General features: G+C 36.4%; 1 protein-coding gene across 1 annotated transcript in view; it reads right to left on the bottom strand.

The window, feature by feature from the left end:
* The window catches only part of LOC140161024 (uncharacterized), a 42,805-nt gene extending 34,110 nt beyond the window's left edge, over positions 1-8,695 (bottom strand). Inside the window, exon 1 of the mRNA XM_072184405.1 lies at positions 8,542-8,695. Coding sequence (XP_072040506.1) covers positions 8,542-8,574 — 33 coding nt within the window. The 5' untranslated portion in view covers positions 8,575-8,695. The remainder of the gene's footprint in view (positions 1-8,541) is intronic.
* Between the last annotated feature and the right edge of the window lie 3,879 nt (positions 8,696-12,574).

Genomic DNA, 12,574 nt, shown 5'->3' with positions numbered 1-12,574 from the left:
GAAAGAAAATCACCAAAAACGATAAATTAAAAACATTGCATTTTTAAAGCAAAATTAAGAAAATTAGGACAAAACAGAAATCACAATTATAATATGTCTCAATTTATTCTTCATTTCATAAAACTTCCTGATTATCTGCTAAAATAATTGCTTGTCAGTTATTCTATGCTACTTTTAATGTTCTGATGTCCAATACAGAGCATGATCTTTTTTTGTACGGAACAGGACAAAATTGTGCTTAAATAATCATGGTTTCGTTCGCGGCAACACTATACCATGCACTGTGCAACTTATTCGCAGAACCTGTCTGTCTGTCCGCTGCGCTTCTGTCGCTCCTCAAACGCTGACGCTGCCGCCGCTGCCGCCGCCTTGCCGGAAGATCTGCTGCACCATGGAAACAAGACTGCAGTAAATAAAATGATTACACCATGTGGATAAATATCTGCCGAATGTCCACGGATAATTTAGTAAAATTGTATATTTTACATTCTAAATCACCAAAAAATGCCAATCTGCTGCAGTTGGACGCCCTTTCTCATTTTCTAACTTGACCAAACGTCACAAGTCACCGGATTATATATTTATGGAATAATCTTCAAAAATGGACCTAAAATCCGCTGTATTTTTCTAAATCGCGATTTTCGGGAAGTTCACTTTTGACCACTTTTAACCATTTTTGGTCCGCCATAGCGCTAAATGAAGCATCACTGAGGTAAGTTTTTAAGTCAAACGCTTAGATATGGCCAAAATCTAGATAGTGTTTTTTCATTTTTTAAATTAGGGCCTAGAACTTTTTTATCACCCATGATTCAAAAATTTGAACACGGGTCATACGTTTTTACTGATTTTTTGCATATATTTTAAAAACTAAACAAAATTTCGAAAAAATAAAAAAACACTTTCTAGATTTATTTGTCTAAATAAATAAAATTCATGTTTTACAGTTTTTGATTTTCAAATAATTTTTTTATGGCGGACCAAAAATTTTTGGTCAAAAAAGCCGTTTTTTGGGATTTTCTCGAAAATTGTACTTTTGACCCAAAACTGACATTTTAAATGGATTGATGAGCTCATTTCCGTTCAATGTATACTTTTATATACTTTACATAAATAGTTTTCGAGTTATGAGGTGAATAAGGGGGCGGTCACTATTTACGCCAGGGGGGGGGGATGGAGGATTTTCCAACTTTTCCCTCAAATTTTTTCATGTTCCCCCTGTTGGCTTCAGAAAAAATTCAGGTTCCCCCATCGATCAGGTAAAAAATTCAGGTTCCCCCTCCCTAACAAAAAAACAATACTACGGTCTTCATGTATTTTTACTTTGTACTTTTATTGTCTCTCTTTTAAAATAATGAAATAGGCCTATATGAGTATTCATAATCATGGAAAGAGTTCTGTATACTGTACCCCTTGTTTTTTAATAAGTTTGTACAAGAAATGTTTTTTTTTCTTGGCCTTTTAAAATCACAAATGGAATATAAACAGAAAAATAAAATTAAGTTACTGGTAAAAGTATAGTACAGGTGCACAGAACTCTAGCCTGTACATGTATTAAATATCACAGTACTATATTCACAGGCAGATTCTTGTGACTGGCAACACAGGTTTAATATGTGCACCAAGCGACTCGAGGGTGCTACAAGTAGGACTCAAGGTGATTAACATTATACCTGTGTTGCCAGTTGATTTTGAAGATTCTGGCTGTGTACATACCCAGGGTGCAGCTTGTTGCTACGCTTTACTGGTTATTTCCAACACTGTTTATTGAAGAGAAAATTCTGAATACTATTATTTACAGCAGAAGAACTTGGTGAAATTAAAAAGGGCAGGCCAATTTTGACCTGTGTATTTTCAGTCTACTCTATTGATAAACCTTCATGGCCCCGGCCACATTTTGTACAATGTTAAATTTAGATTTGTTGATAAAACAATTTAAATTTTGCTTCTTTTTGGCCTATTAAGGCCAACTTAAATTAATTGTTTGTCTCAAAGCCCACCTATTTTTCAAAAACTTTATTGTTTTGTTATTTTTTATATTTTTTTTTAAAGATTTTTTCAAATGTTTTTTCAATTAATGTCAAAAGGCAAAACGCTTTGGGTAAATTTTCAGTATTTTCGGATGTTTGTAAAATAAAATTAAGAAAATAAAAAAAAACTTGGATTTGTGGGATATCGAATGCGTGTCCATTTGCTAAATGAGCGCGGGGGCTTTGAGACAAACATTTTTTTATTTGGCCTAATTGGAAAAATAATTGGTTTGTGTGAAATTTGATGACGGAAATTGAGTCTAACACTCTTGCCCTAGCTTTCCAAAAATGTATGATTTGAGTACATAACTTTGAAAGGTAAAACTTGACAGCATTTTGTATTTTTCACAAAATTTAGGTTTGACGTACCCCATGCCCCAGCAAAAAGTAATTTACAAGCCAAGAAAAGTAGTGGGATCTGTCCTTTGTCAAGATTAAAATTTGAATAGTAATAATTATATTTGTCTTCATATACTGGTTAAAAATTCAATTTACTTTTGGATAATATCAATAATACACATTTTTCATTCCAGAAAACAGTTTAGAATTGTGGGTTAGTGCATTGATACTTTTGTATATGATTAATATTTTCCTGGGTTAGTCAGGCTGTAAGACTTTTTTCTCCGTCTGCTTTCAGATTTGCACATACATTTTGTATTTTGTACTTTAATGGTTTTGAAAGAGTGTACTGTGCTGTTTTGTAGGTGTAGAATAGTAATAACAACATCTGTATTTGTAGCAAAAGCAAAAATGAAAATACTTTCAAATTTGTTTCAAGCTTGTGGTGAAAGTGCTGGCTGCGGGGCCATGGTGATAATTGCGTAGCACCTAACATATATGCACGTACATTGCAAGTATTTGCACATTTTACACATTAAAAGAACGAGGCCCTGTAGCCTGCACTGAACCTGGGAACAATTTTGACTTTCACTGTAAAAATCAGTAGTGAATCAGCCTTGTTTGTACATTGTATTTTATGTTACATGTAATCCAAGAAAACATGTCATGCCACCAAGGCTGTCAAAAGATTAAATAAAGTAGTGAATATGCACATATGCTTTAATATCAACATGTACTACCGCTCTGTCACTCTGCTTTTCCTGTTTTACAGTGGTTTTTTATATTTTAATATACTGGGGGAAAAATTCATGTTCCCCAAATGGAATAAATATAATTCATGTTCCCCCCAATCATAATAGGGTCACTCCATATCAAATCAAGGAGGCGCCCACCTGACCCCCTCAGATTTGCTTTATATTTTAGTCATATGTTGTACCTGTAAAAATATTAAAAACCTGCAAATTTGAGGTCTGTAGCTCTTACGGATTTTCTGTGGCAGGCATTTAAAGTCATAATGTACGATCTTCTTTCAGAATTTACCTTTATTTTTTTCAAAACCGATTTTTTGGCATATTTGTAATACTTACACATGTTCTAACTTAAATCTATGAGCAAACTGTCAAATTCGGCCCTATTTGTAGTAAAACGGGACGATTTTCTGTTGGTCCGACATAAAGTCATAATTTTAGATTATGACTTTATGCCGGCCACGATCGCAAACCGTAGTCTCAGACAAAACTAGCTTAGTTACGCTCCTCCACATGTGGAGGGAGCGTAACCAAACTGGCCGCCAGAGGAGACTAACTCTGAGGCCGCACTCGCTGTCCTAATCTAAATAGTGCGAGATGTTTCGAGTGATAGAGGTGAAGTTTATGATGTTGTTTCTTTGCAAATTCCCAATGTTTTTCGCATCCAAATGTATTGGGAACTTTCACAATGATTGCATATTATCATTTTAGAAGAAAAAAAGAAAAATCTAAAAATTTAAAAAGATCGTACATTAAGGCTTTAAAGTTGGAGTATGGAGGTCTAAATTTGGACCCAAAAGTTACCCCTTAAATAAATTTCATCTTTGGGAGTCTGTGCCTTCTTTATAAAAAGAAAGAGAGGTCTGAAACTTTGCATACACACTAACTGCATGCCCATTTTGTCAAAAAAATAAAAAATAAAAAAATTCTGTAATTGCGCGTTGTGTCACGGGGTCATTAAATATGTAAGAAAAATGTAATGTTTTGTAAACTGGCAAGTTTAGCCCCCTAAATTCACATTTTTGTCAGATTAATTATTTTTGTTTTCACCGATGCTATATATAGGATAAATACAATGCATACCCAAAAATTGGGGTCACAACTCATTTACATTTCAACAGCGCCTCACGAAGATGAAATTTATTGCAAATTCAACATTTTCAGGGGCCCAAAGTCGATGTGGTCCACCTTCAAAATTTATAAAACATCACTTTTATATAACTACTAGTCTTAAATTACAACTTTGCTAAGTCCCAGTAATTGTATAGGTTGACTTCATATAAAATGACAAGCCCAAAGTTGACCATTTTCTTATGATTGCATGTAGTGCAAATGTGCCGAATTCGAAGGCTTGAAAGTCAAATTGGCCACAATATTAAAAATAAATGATTAGATGAGTAGTTATTGGCCCTATTTACTTGTATTTCCATTTCGCTTTCAATATATACAGATTTTCTATGGTAGCCATTTAAAGTTGGAGTGCAGCGCCCTCACGAAGATGTTTTGTAAACTGGCAAGTTTAGCCCCCTAAATTCACATTTTTGTCAGATTAATTATTTTTGTTGTCACCGATGCTATATATAGGATAAATACAATGCATACCCAAAAAAATTGGGGTCACAACACATTTACATTTCGAACAGCGCCCTCACGAAGATGAAATTTATTGCAAATTCAACATTTTCATGGGGCCCAAAGTCGATGTGGTCAACCTTCAAAATTTATAAAACATCACTTTTATATGACTACTAGTCTTAAATTGCAACTTTGCTCAATCCCATTAATTTTATAGATTGACTTCATATAAAACCACAAGCCTAAAGTTGACCGCTTTCTTATGATTGCATGTACTGCAAATGTGCTTGAAGGTTTAAAAGTCAAAATGGCCACAATATTGAAAATAAATGACTAGTTGCGTAGTTATTGGCCCTATTTACTTTTATTTCCATTTTATTTTCAATATTGGGGTCAATTTGACTTTCAACCTTCCGAATTCGCACATTTGCACCCTTTTGCACTACATGCAATCATAAGAAAATGGTTAACTTTGGGCTTGTCATTTTATATGAAGTCAACCTATACAATTACTGGGACTTAGCAAAGTTGTAATTTAAGACTTGTAGTTATACAAAAGTGATGTTTTATAAACTTTGAAGGTGGACCACATCGACTTTGGGCCCCCTGAAAATGTTGAATGTGCAATAAATTCCATCTTCGTGAGGGCGCTGTTCGAAATGTAAATGAGTTGTGACCCCAATTTTTTGGGTATGCATTGTATTTATCCTATATATAGTATCAGTGACAACAAAAAATAATTAATCTGACAAAAATGTGAATTTAGGGGGCTAAACTTGCCAGTTTACAAAACATTACATTTTTTCTTGCATATTTAATGAGCCCGTGACACAACGCCAAGCAATTACAGAATGTTTTTAATTTTTATTTTTTGACAAATTGGGCATGCAGTTAGTGTGTATGCAAAGTTTCAGACCTCTCTTTCTTTTTATAAAGAAGGCACAAACGCCCAAAGATGAAATTTATTTAAAGGGCAACTTTTGGGTCCAAATTTAGACCCCCTACTCCAACTTTAAATGGCTGCCACAGAAAATCCGTAAGAGCTACAGACCTCAAATTTGCAGGTTGTTAATATTTTACAGGTACAACATATGACTAAAATATAAAGCAAATCTGAGGGGGGTCAGGTGGGGCCTCCTTGATTTGATATGGAGTGACCCAATAGAATTTTTTTTCGTGTTCCCCCTTCAATCCTCCATCCCCCTCTGGCGTAAATAGTGACTGCCCCCTAATAATGGATAATTAGTGATCCTGTGTGCCTCCTTAAGACCCCCCTTTTCAAGCCGCTGTCACCCAAAGACCCCATATTTTTTTACTGAACACATGCTCTGTCACCCAAGACCCCTATTTTTCCATTTGATCTGTCACCCAAAGACCCTTACAAGTTCAATTTGAACAGCAACTTTCATTTATCACTGATTTTGTTACTTATTTTGAAAAAAAAAAAAATGAAATTTGAAGCCATTTAGACCCGGCATTTAGAACGAGAAATTCGATTTTCGCGCTTTTTAAGGCGCTGTTTTGGCTCTCACCCAAAGATTCCATATAAAAAAAAGGTCATGTTCTCACCCAACGACCCCATATTTTTTACATTTTGCTCTCACCGAATGCCAAAAATCATGCTCTCACGTATCACCCAATGACCCCATATTTTTTTACATTTTGCTCTCACCGGATGCCCCTTAGTGCGAAAGTGTCAGCCCTACACCAATATCCATTTCATTTTGAAGTGTCCCCCCGGGACATACCTGTGTGCCCAATACTGACTTGGTCATGCTGTGATAAAAATTAAAAGTTGTTTTCTGATCTTGCCGCTGCTATTGATGCGCATGCAGCGTTTGAGATCAGTGTGAATTGATGATTGATCCACTTGAGGAATGTCCGCTGGGTTCTTATAATAGAACAATATCAAGTAGATTTATAATAGTCACTAATCATCATAAGAGGCGTGTGAAAATGATTTTAATATAAAATTGTGTACACATTTTAGGCCTGACTCTGCCGACCTTTGGAGAAGACTTTATTTTTTAATTACAACAATGAAACTATATGCAGAAATTTGGAACAAGACTTTCTTCTTTAAAAATTTCAATAAATAAAACATGTACAACATACTGTGTTATTAGGCCTCACGATCCGAACTGTGCATCTCGCCTTGCATTCCCTCATCATGCGGACATGCGAAAAAACATGTACCGTACATCCCGCATGCGGACCTGCACCAAATATATTACATTACAAGCACGCGACATTCACATTAAATGCATGCGAACTACACCAAATATTTGACAGTTCCGCCGCTGGCATGCGAAAATACCGCATTCGAACTGCACCAAATATTTTGCAGTTCCGCATGCGGACATGCAACAAAATAGGTGTGACAAAAATTTAGTAGGCCTTCATTCGTGGTGAAAAATACGTCAGGCTCTTAGGTGTTTTTACTTTTTTTAGTAATTAGTTTTAGACAATCAATGATCGTCGCATGTAATTAATGTCGCATTTTTGTATTTAAAAGAGAGTCTTGGATATTAAGTCGTGTCCGAAAGGTCGGCATAGTATAGAAACCTAGCTAATAGTTATTGTATAAAATTAATTTTATTAAAATCAATTTCACACGCCTCTTTAATGATGACTATTATATATTCAACTTGACATTGTGACCACTTTCTATTAAAGTTCCAACAGAGAATTTCTCAAGTGGATCGATTATCAATCAATTTACGGAGGATAGTAATTTAATATAATTTAAATATTGCACATCCCCATGCGGAAAAACACCAAAAATATTGCAAATCCCTAGCGAAATGCACCAAAATATTGCAGTTCCCCACGCCGAAATACACCAAAAATATTGCACATCCCCATGCGGAAAAAACACAAAAATATTGCACATCCCCTGCCGGAAATGCACCAAAAATATTGCAGTTCCCCACGCGGAAAAAACACCAAAAATATTGCACATCCCCTAGCGGAAATGCACCAAAAATATTGCACATCCCCATGCGGAAAAACACCAAAAATGTTGCAGTTCCCCTAACGGAAATGCACTAAAATATTGCACATCCCCAACGGAAATGCACCAAAATATTGCACACCCCCATGCGGAAAAACACCAAAAATATTGCACATCCCCTGGCGGAAATACACCAAAAATATTGCACATCCCCATGCGGAAAAACACCAAAAATGTTGCAGTTCCCCTAACGGAAATGCACCAAAAATATTGCACTCCCCATGCAAAAGATCCAAAAAGATTGCCCCTACCCCAGCGGAAATGCACCAAAATTTTACAGTCCAAGCATATCCCGACCTGCATTCCGCATGCGGAATGCAGGTCGGGATGTGCAGTTCAAGCATGCGGGACTGTAACGAAGTGTGCAGTACCGCAGGCGGTACTGCACAATTCCGCGTCCCAAAAAATAGTTCCTAAAACTGCATTTCGGGGTGTTTCTAGATCTTAGTCTCATGGCGATAGCAGCTTTTTTAATGGAACTGCTATCAAAATCCTCTAAAATTCCATGTGCGACTTGATTATCACCATAAAAAATCATATATTTGGGTCAAGTGAAGTATAGAAAACATATTTATAAATGTAGGTTTCCTTCACCCACCTATTCTCGAAAAAAATTCAAATTTCTATGTAAATATGCATTGTGTTGGGGCCCCGGTCTCGGCGAATTCGCTGACTAGTAAATGTGTTAACTAAGGTTTGCCTAGGTTACCTACATTATTGAAGTGAAAGTCTGGTGAAAGGCACTCCCACTCAATGCAGTTAACATGCTGCAACGTACAATTTTAACTATGACGTTGGAATTGAAAGAGAGAGTGAAAACGGGTTTGCTGACACTCACCTGCTGGGACTCTGCCCCCTCCGACTGAGCCATTCAATAATGTCTTTCTTCATTTACTTCATCGGGAATCCTTGTTAAAGCTTAGCACACTGTTTACTTTTTATGATCTATTAATTACTTTATCACTTCCAAGATCCGTAATAAACTTCGACGCAAGCATGCAAGCATTTCACACCAATAATGTGCAGAGCACACCACCACATTGGGTTCGTTACTTTTAATGCACTCGGTGTTTCTACCGTCCCGACTCAAACGATTCTAGAAGTTGTTCTCACAAGCCCGCCTACTTTCCCTGCCTTCTCGGCAACCCGGAAGTAACTTTTTCCATTGGTTTGTGTGGTGCAAAGTGAGGAAAATACCAATATTTGGCAACGAATTACAGGAATTCCAGTCATAGATCTCGACTGAAAATGGATACATTAGGTAAGTAACACTTTCATTTATGTCATATCAAAAATTGTTGGAGATCTATGACCAGTTTGGTAGATAATCGAGTTGAAATGTGGGCATGTTTTTGGCATGGTCTAGGTGGGAATAACAGGTTCGTACATGTAAACTCAATGGGAATCTCTTACGACTAGGCTAAAATACAACAATATTTTGTAAATTTTCCTCGTAAAGAAAAGATCGGTCAAGGAAACCTATATGAATATGTTGTCAATACTTCACTTGACCCAAATATATGATTTATTTTTGTAATGAGAGAATCGCACATGGAATTTTAGAGGATTTTGATAGCAGTTCCCACCGTAGAAAAGCTGCTCTGTCATGAGCCGGAAATTCCATCATGAGCCTAGATCCTGATTTGTTTTGCCAATTGAAGCTTCTAATGTTGGCTGAATGTTTTTGATGATATCATGAAAGTCAATCTGTGACAAGATGTAATTTTGCTACGGAAAGTGCTATGACAAAACGATTTTCAGTTTTGGCTTTCTTTATAATCAAGGAGTTTATTTTGATATAAAATGATGCAGTGTTTGATGGCAAAATTTGACTGAATTCACCTTTCAGGGGATGTAATTTTCTTCGCAGGGGGTCATGAATATGTCGGTGACTGAAGTCAATTTTTATGACCCCCCTCCATCGCTGATCGCGGGCTGTATTTTTACGACCCCCTATCGTGGGTCAAAAATTTTAGGACCCCCTTCTGTCAAAATTTTAGAGCGGAGTACACGAAAACGCGTTAAAATTTTTGACCATAAGCGTAAAGAAGGCGCACGGAGAGCGCAAAAATCTTGCATTGTATAAAGATTGTGTGCACATTTTGTTCAAAAAAGTGTAAGAAAAGTTACACCAGTCGCCAGCCCTTAATAATTCTATAACCCCCTATTTTGATTGCTACAAAATTATAACCCCCTATTTTTGGTCTTAAATTCTATGACCCCCAGTATATTCATGACCCCCCTTCTGAAGAAAATGATAACCCCTTATACCTATAAGGGCTCAGCTGTGCAATAATTATGAGTCCTGGAAGGAGGGTAAAATTGGGGGGCAAGCAAGCGATCCGAGGGGGGGGAAGCAATTTTGGCACACATTCATGGGGTGCCTTTTAAATAAAATGCTCTAAAAAGGCTCAGGAAAACAGTATGGAAACGCTGAAATATGCAACTTTTCATGCTCGCTGTGCTCGCAACATATCTAGACCTTTTAAGGTTTGCAAATTGGGATCCCAAAAAATTTGGCATGTGTTGGGGCAAAGATTTTGGCAGGCCAAAAAGAGGGAGGAAAGCGATTATTTTGCAGGCTGAGAGGGGGGCAAGCTATTTTTGGTGGGTCGTTCGGACATTTTATTACCCCGATAATTATTGCACAGCCCCTAATATGGCACATAAATGAACCCTGTGGTGTGCAACCCGATGGTGGAGGGGGATTGGGGCACCAGTGGCAAAACTACACTTTCATTGCAATCAAGGGAACAGCTAGCTGGGGTAAATCTGCCACCACCGCCAAGGGGGGGCTGGGGAATACAGATGCATGTGCTCATTTGGGGGAAGTGGGTGGGCAAGGATTTCAAACCAAGCCATTGTAACAGCCCCATGCGGGGATTGTGCCACTGTCCCAGCTTTACCCTGACAAATTTTCTAAAATCCTCTTTTTCTTTTTCAGGCCTACTAAAAGGTCAGAGCTACACTGTACAAGTAACAACCAACTGCCAGACACCATTAACCAATGCCACTGTGAGCCATTTCATGTCACATTTTGCAGCGGAGGCAGATGGAAGTCATGGAACAAATGAAATATTAAAAAGGACTGAAATAATGACCGGATTCAGAAACGCACTTCAATCTCACTAATTGAAGAACAATACTTGTGTTGAAAGTCGGGACTCATAAATTAGGTGTAACAGAATGTGTGAAAATTTATTAAGATCTATTAGAAATATTCAATCCAATAGATTAGAATTCAATCTAATTCAATTTTAATATATGGGATTAAAATTGCTTAGATTGATTTTTAACCCCTTAGATTAAAATCAAATTAGATGTATTCAAATTAGATTTTTTTAAATCCATCCAAATGTTTTTTAGATTAAAAATCAAATAAGATTGAATTCTAGATTGAATATTTCTAATAGATTAGATCCAATTTTGGATTTGTCCCAGATCACAATCACTTAGAGGAATATGCTGAATTGTATTATAAAATAAAGACTGCACAAAAAGTAACGTAGCTGTTATAAACATGCCTGTAGCGCTTTGAACTAATAATTGTGTTCACAATATTTCAACATAGAAAGAAGGATGATTTATTTGAACGCCGCATTTTGATACCCCATTAGTCCAATCTAGTTCAATAATAACAACACAGCAGTGTTTTTAAAGAAAAATACCCGAATTGAAAGTTGCGGTTATTTGTATTGATATGAAGTCATTGATTGAAACCATTGATTGCTGTAAAATGGCAACTTTTAAATTTGTGGTTTTTCTTTAAAAGCACTATGTACTGTGTTATCAGTATTGAACGACATTTCACAAATGTGGTATCAAAATGAGCGTAAATAAATCATCCTTCTTTCTATATAGAAATATTGTGGAAACGATTACTAGTTCTGAACTTATAGGCATATTTCAGCTGTGTTACTTTTTGTGCAGACTTTTTATTGGATATCTTCCATCACACAATAGAGGATACATGTAGTAAAAAAATCCCCATCATTTATTATCTATTAAGTAGGTGTGTTCAACTGTTTTGGTTTGTTGGACTTCCTTCTTCATACTTTTTTAATGAAAAAAAATAGTGCTTTTATTTTTTCACTTCCTTACAGATCTCAAAATAAATTAAAACAATGATCAAAGCTACATATTCACCATGCATTTTTGTTTATTTCATGAACTCTTGTCTTTCTAATAATCATGTACCAGAGAAATAGGTGTAAAAATACATTTAGTAATGAAGTATGAGATAATGAGTGCAACAAAGACCATTTATTTACAGTCTATTGGCAGCCACTAGTCTTTTGAGAAGGCTTTTGTTCAGACCTTCATTTGGGGGGACCCTTTGTCAAGGCCATTTGGCACCACTTGTCAAGAGGAATGAAGAACACCTTGAAGTTAACAAAGATCAGGGGCACAAAGGCCAAAACTGAAAAACTGCAGGCAATGGCCCTGACTGAAATTCGAGTCCAGCTTGTGTGTTAATATGGTGCCTTCACAAAAGACTACATTGTAGCATTGACTGACATCGGCTAGTCTTTCCTGAAGGCTTTGGGTGTGAATGCATTGATGCACAGTCACAGCTTTCATGAAAGAAACAGTGTCTGCCAATAATAAACTATGAACACTTACACTCCTTTAAAAGCATTTATAAGTCAAGGGTTTACATGTAGGACCTTCTTTTATTTTAGTTTTATGTTAAGGGTTTACATGTAGGGTCTTCTTTTATTTATTTAATAAATAACAGACATTAACGAGGCATTATCTGCAATAGCTGCCAAGTTTCATATTTTAGATAAATTATCAAAATGTCTATGGGGCAGCTATTGCAGTTAGGCCTTCTGGTCCTAAACCCTTGATTAGTGGACTGGATACTCATC

Source organism: Amphiura filiformis, chromosome 1 (assembly GCF_039555335.1).
Source record: "Amphiura filiformis chromosome 1, Afil_fr2py, whole genome shotgun sequence".
Lineage (NCBI taxonomy): Eukaryota > Metazoa > Echinodermata > Ophiuroidea > Amphilepidida > Amphiuridae > Amphiura > Amphiura filiformis.
Note: the sequence above shows the minus strand (reverse complement) of the source record. Positions and strands in the feature narration are given on the sequence as shown.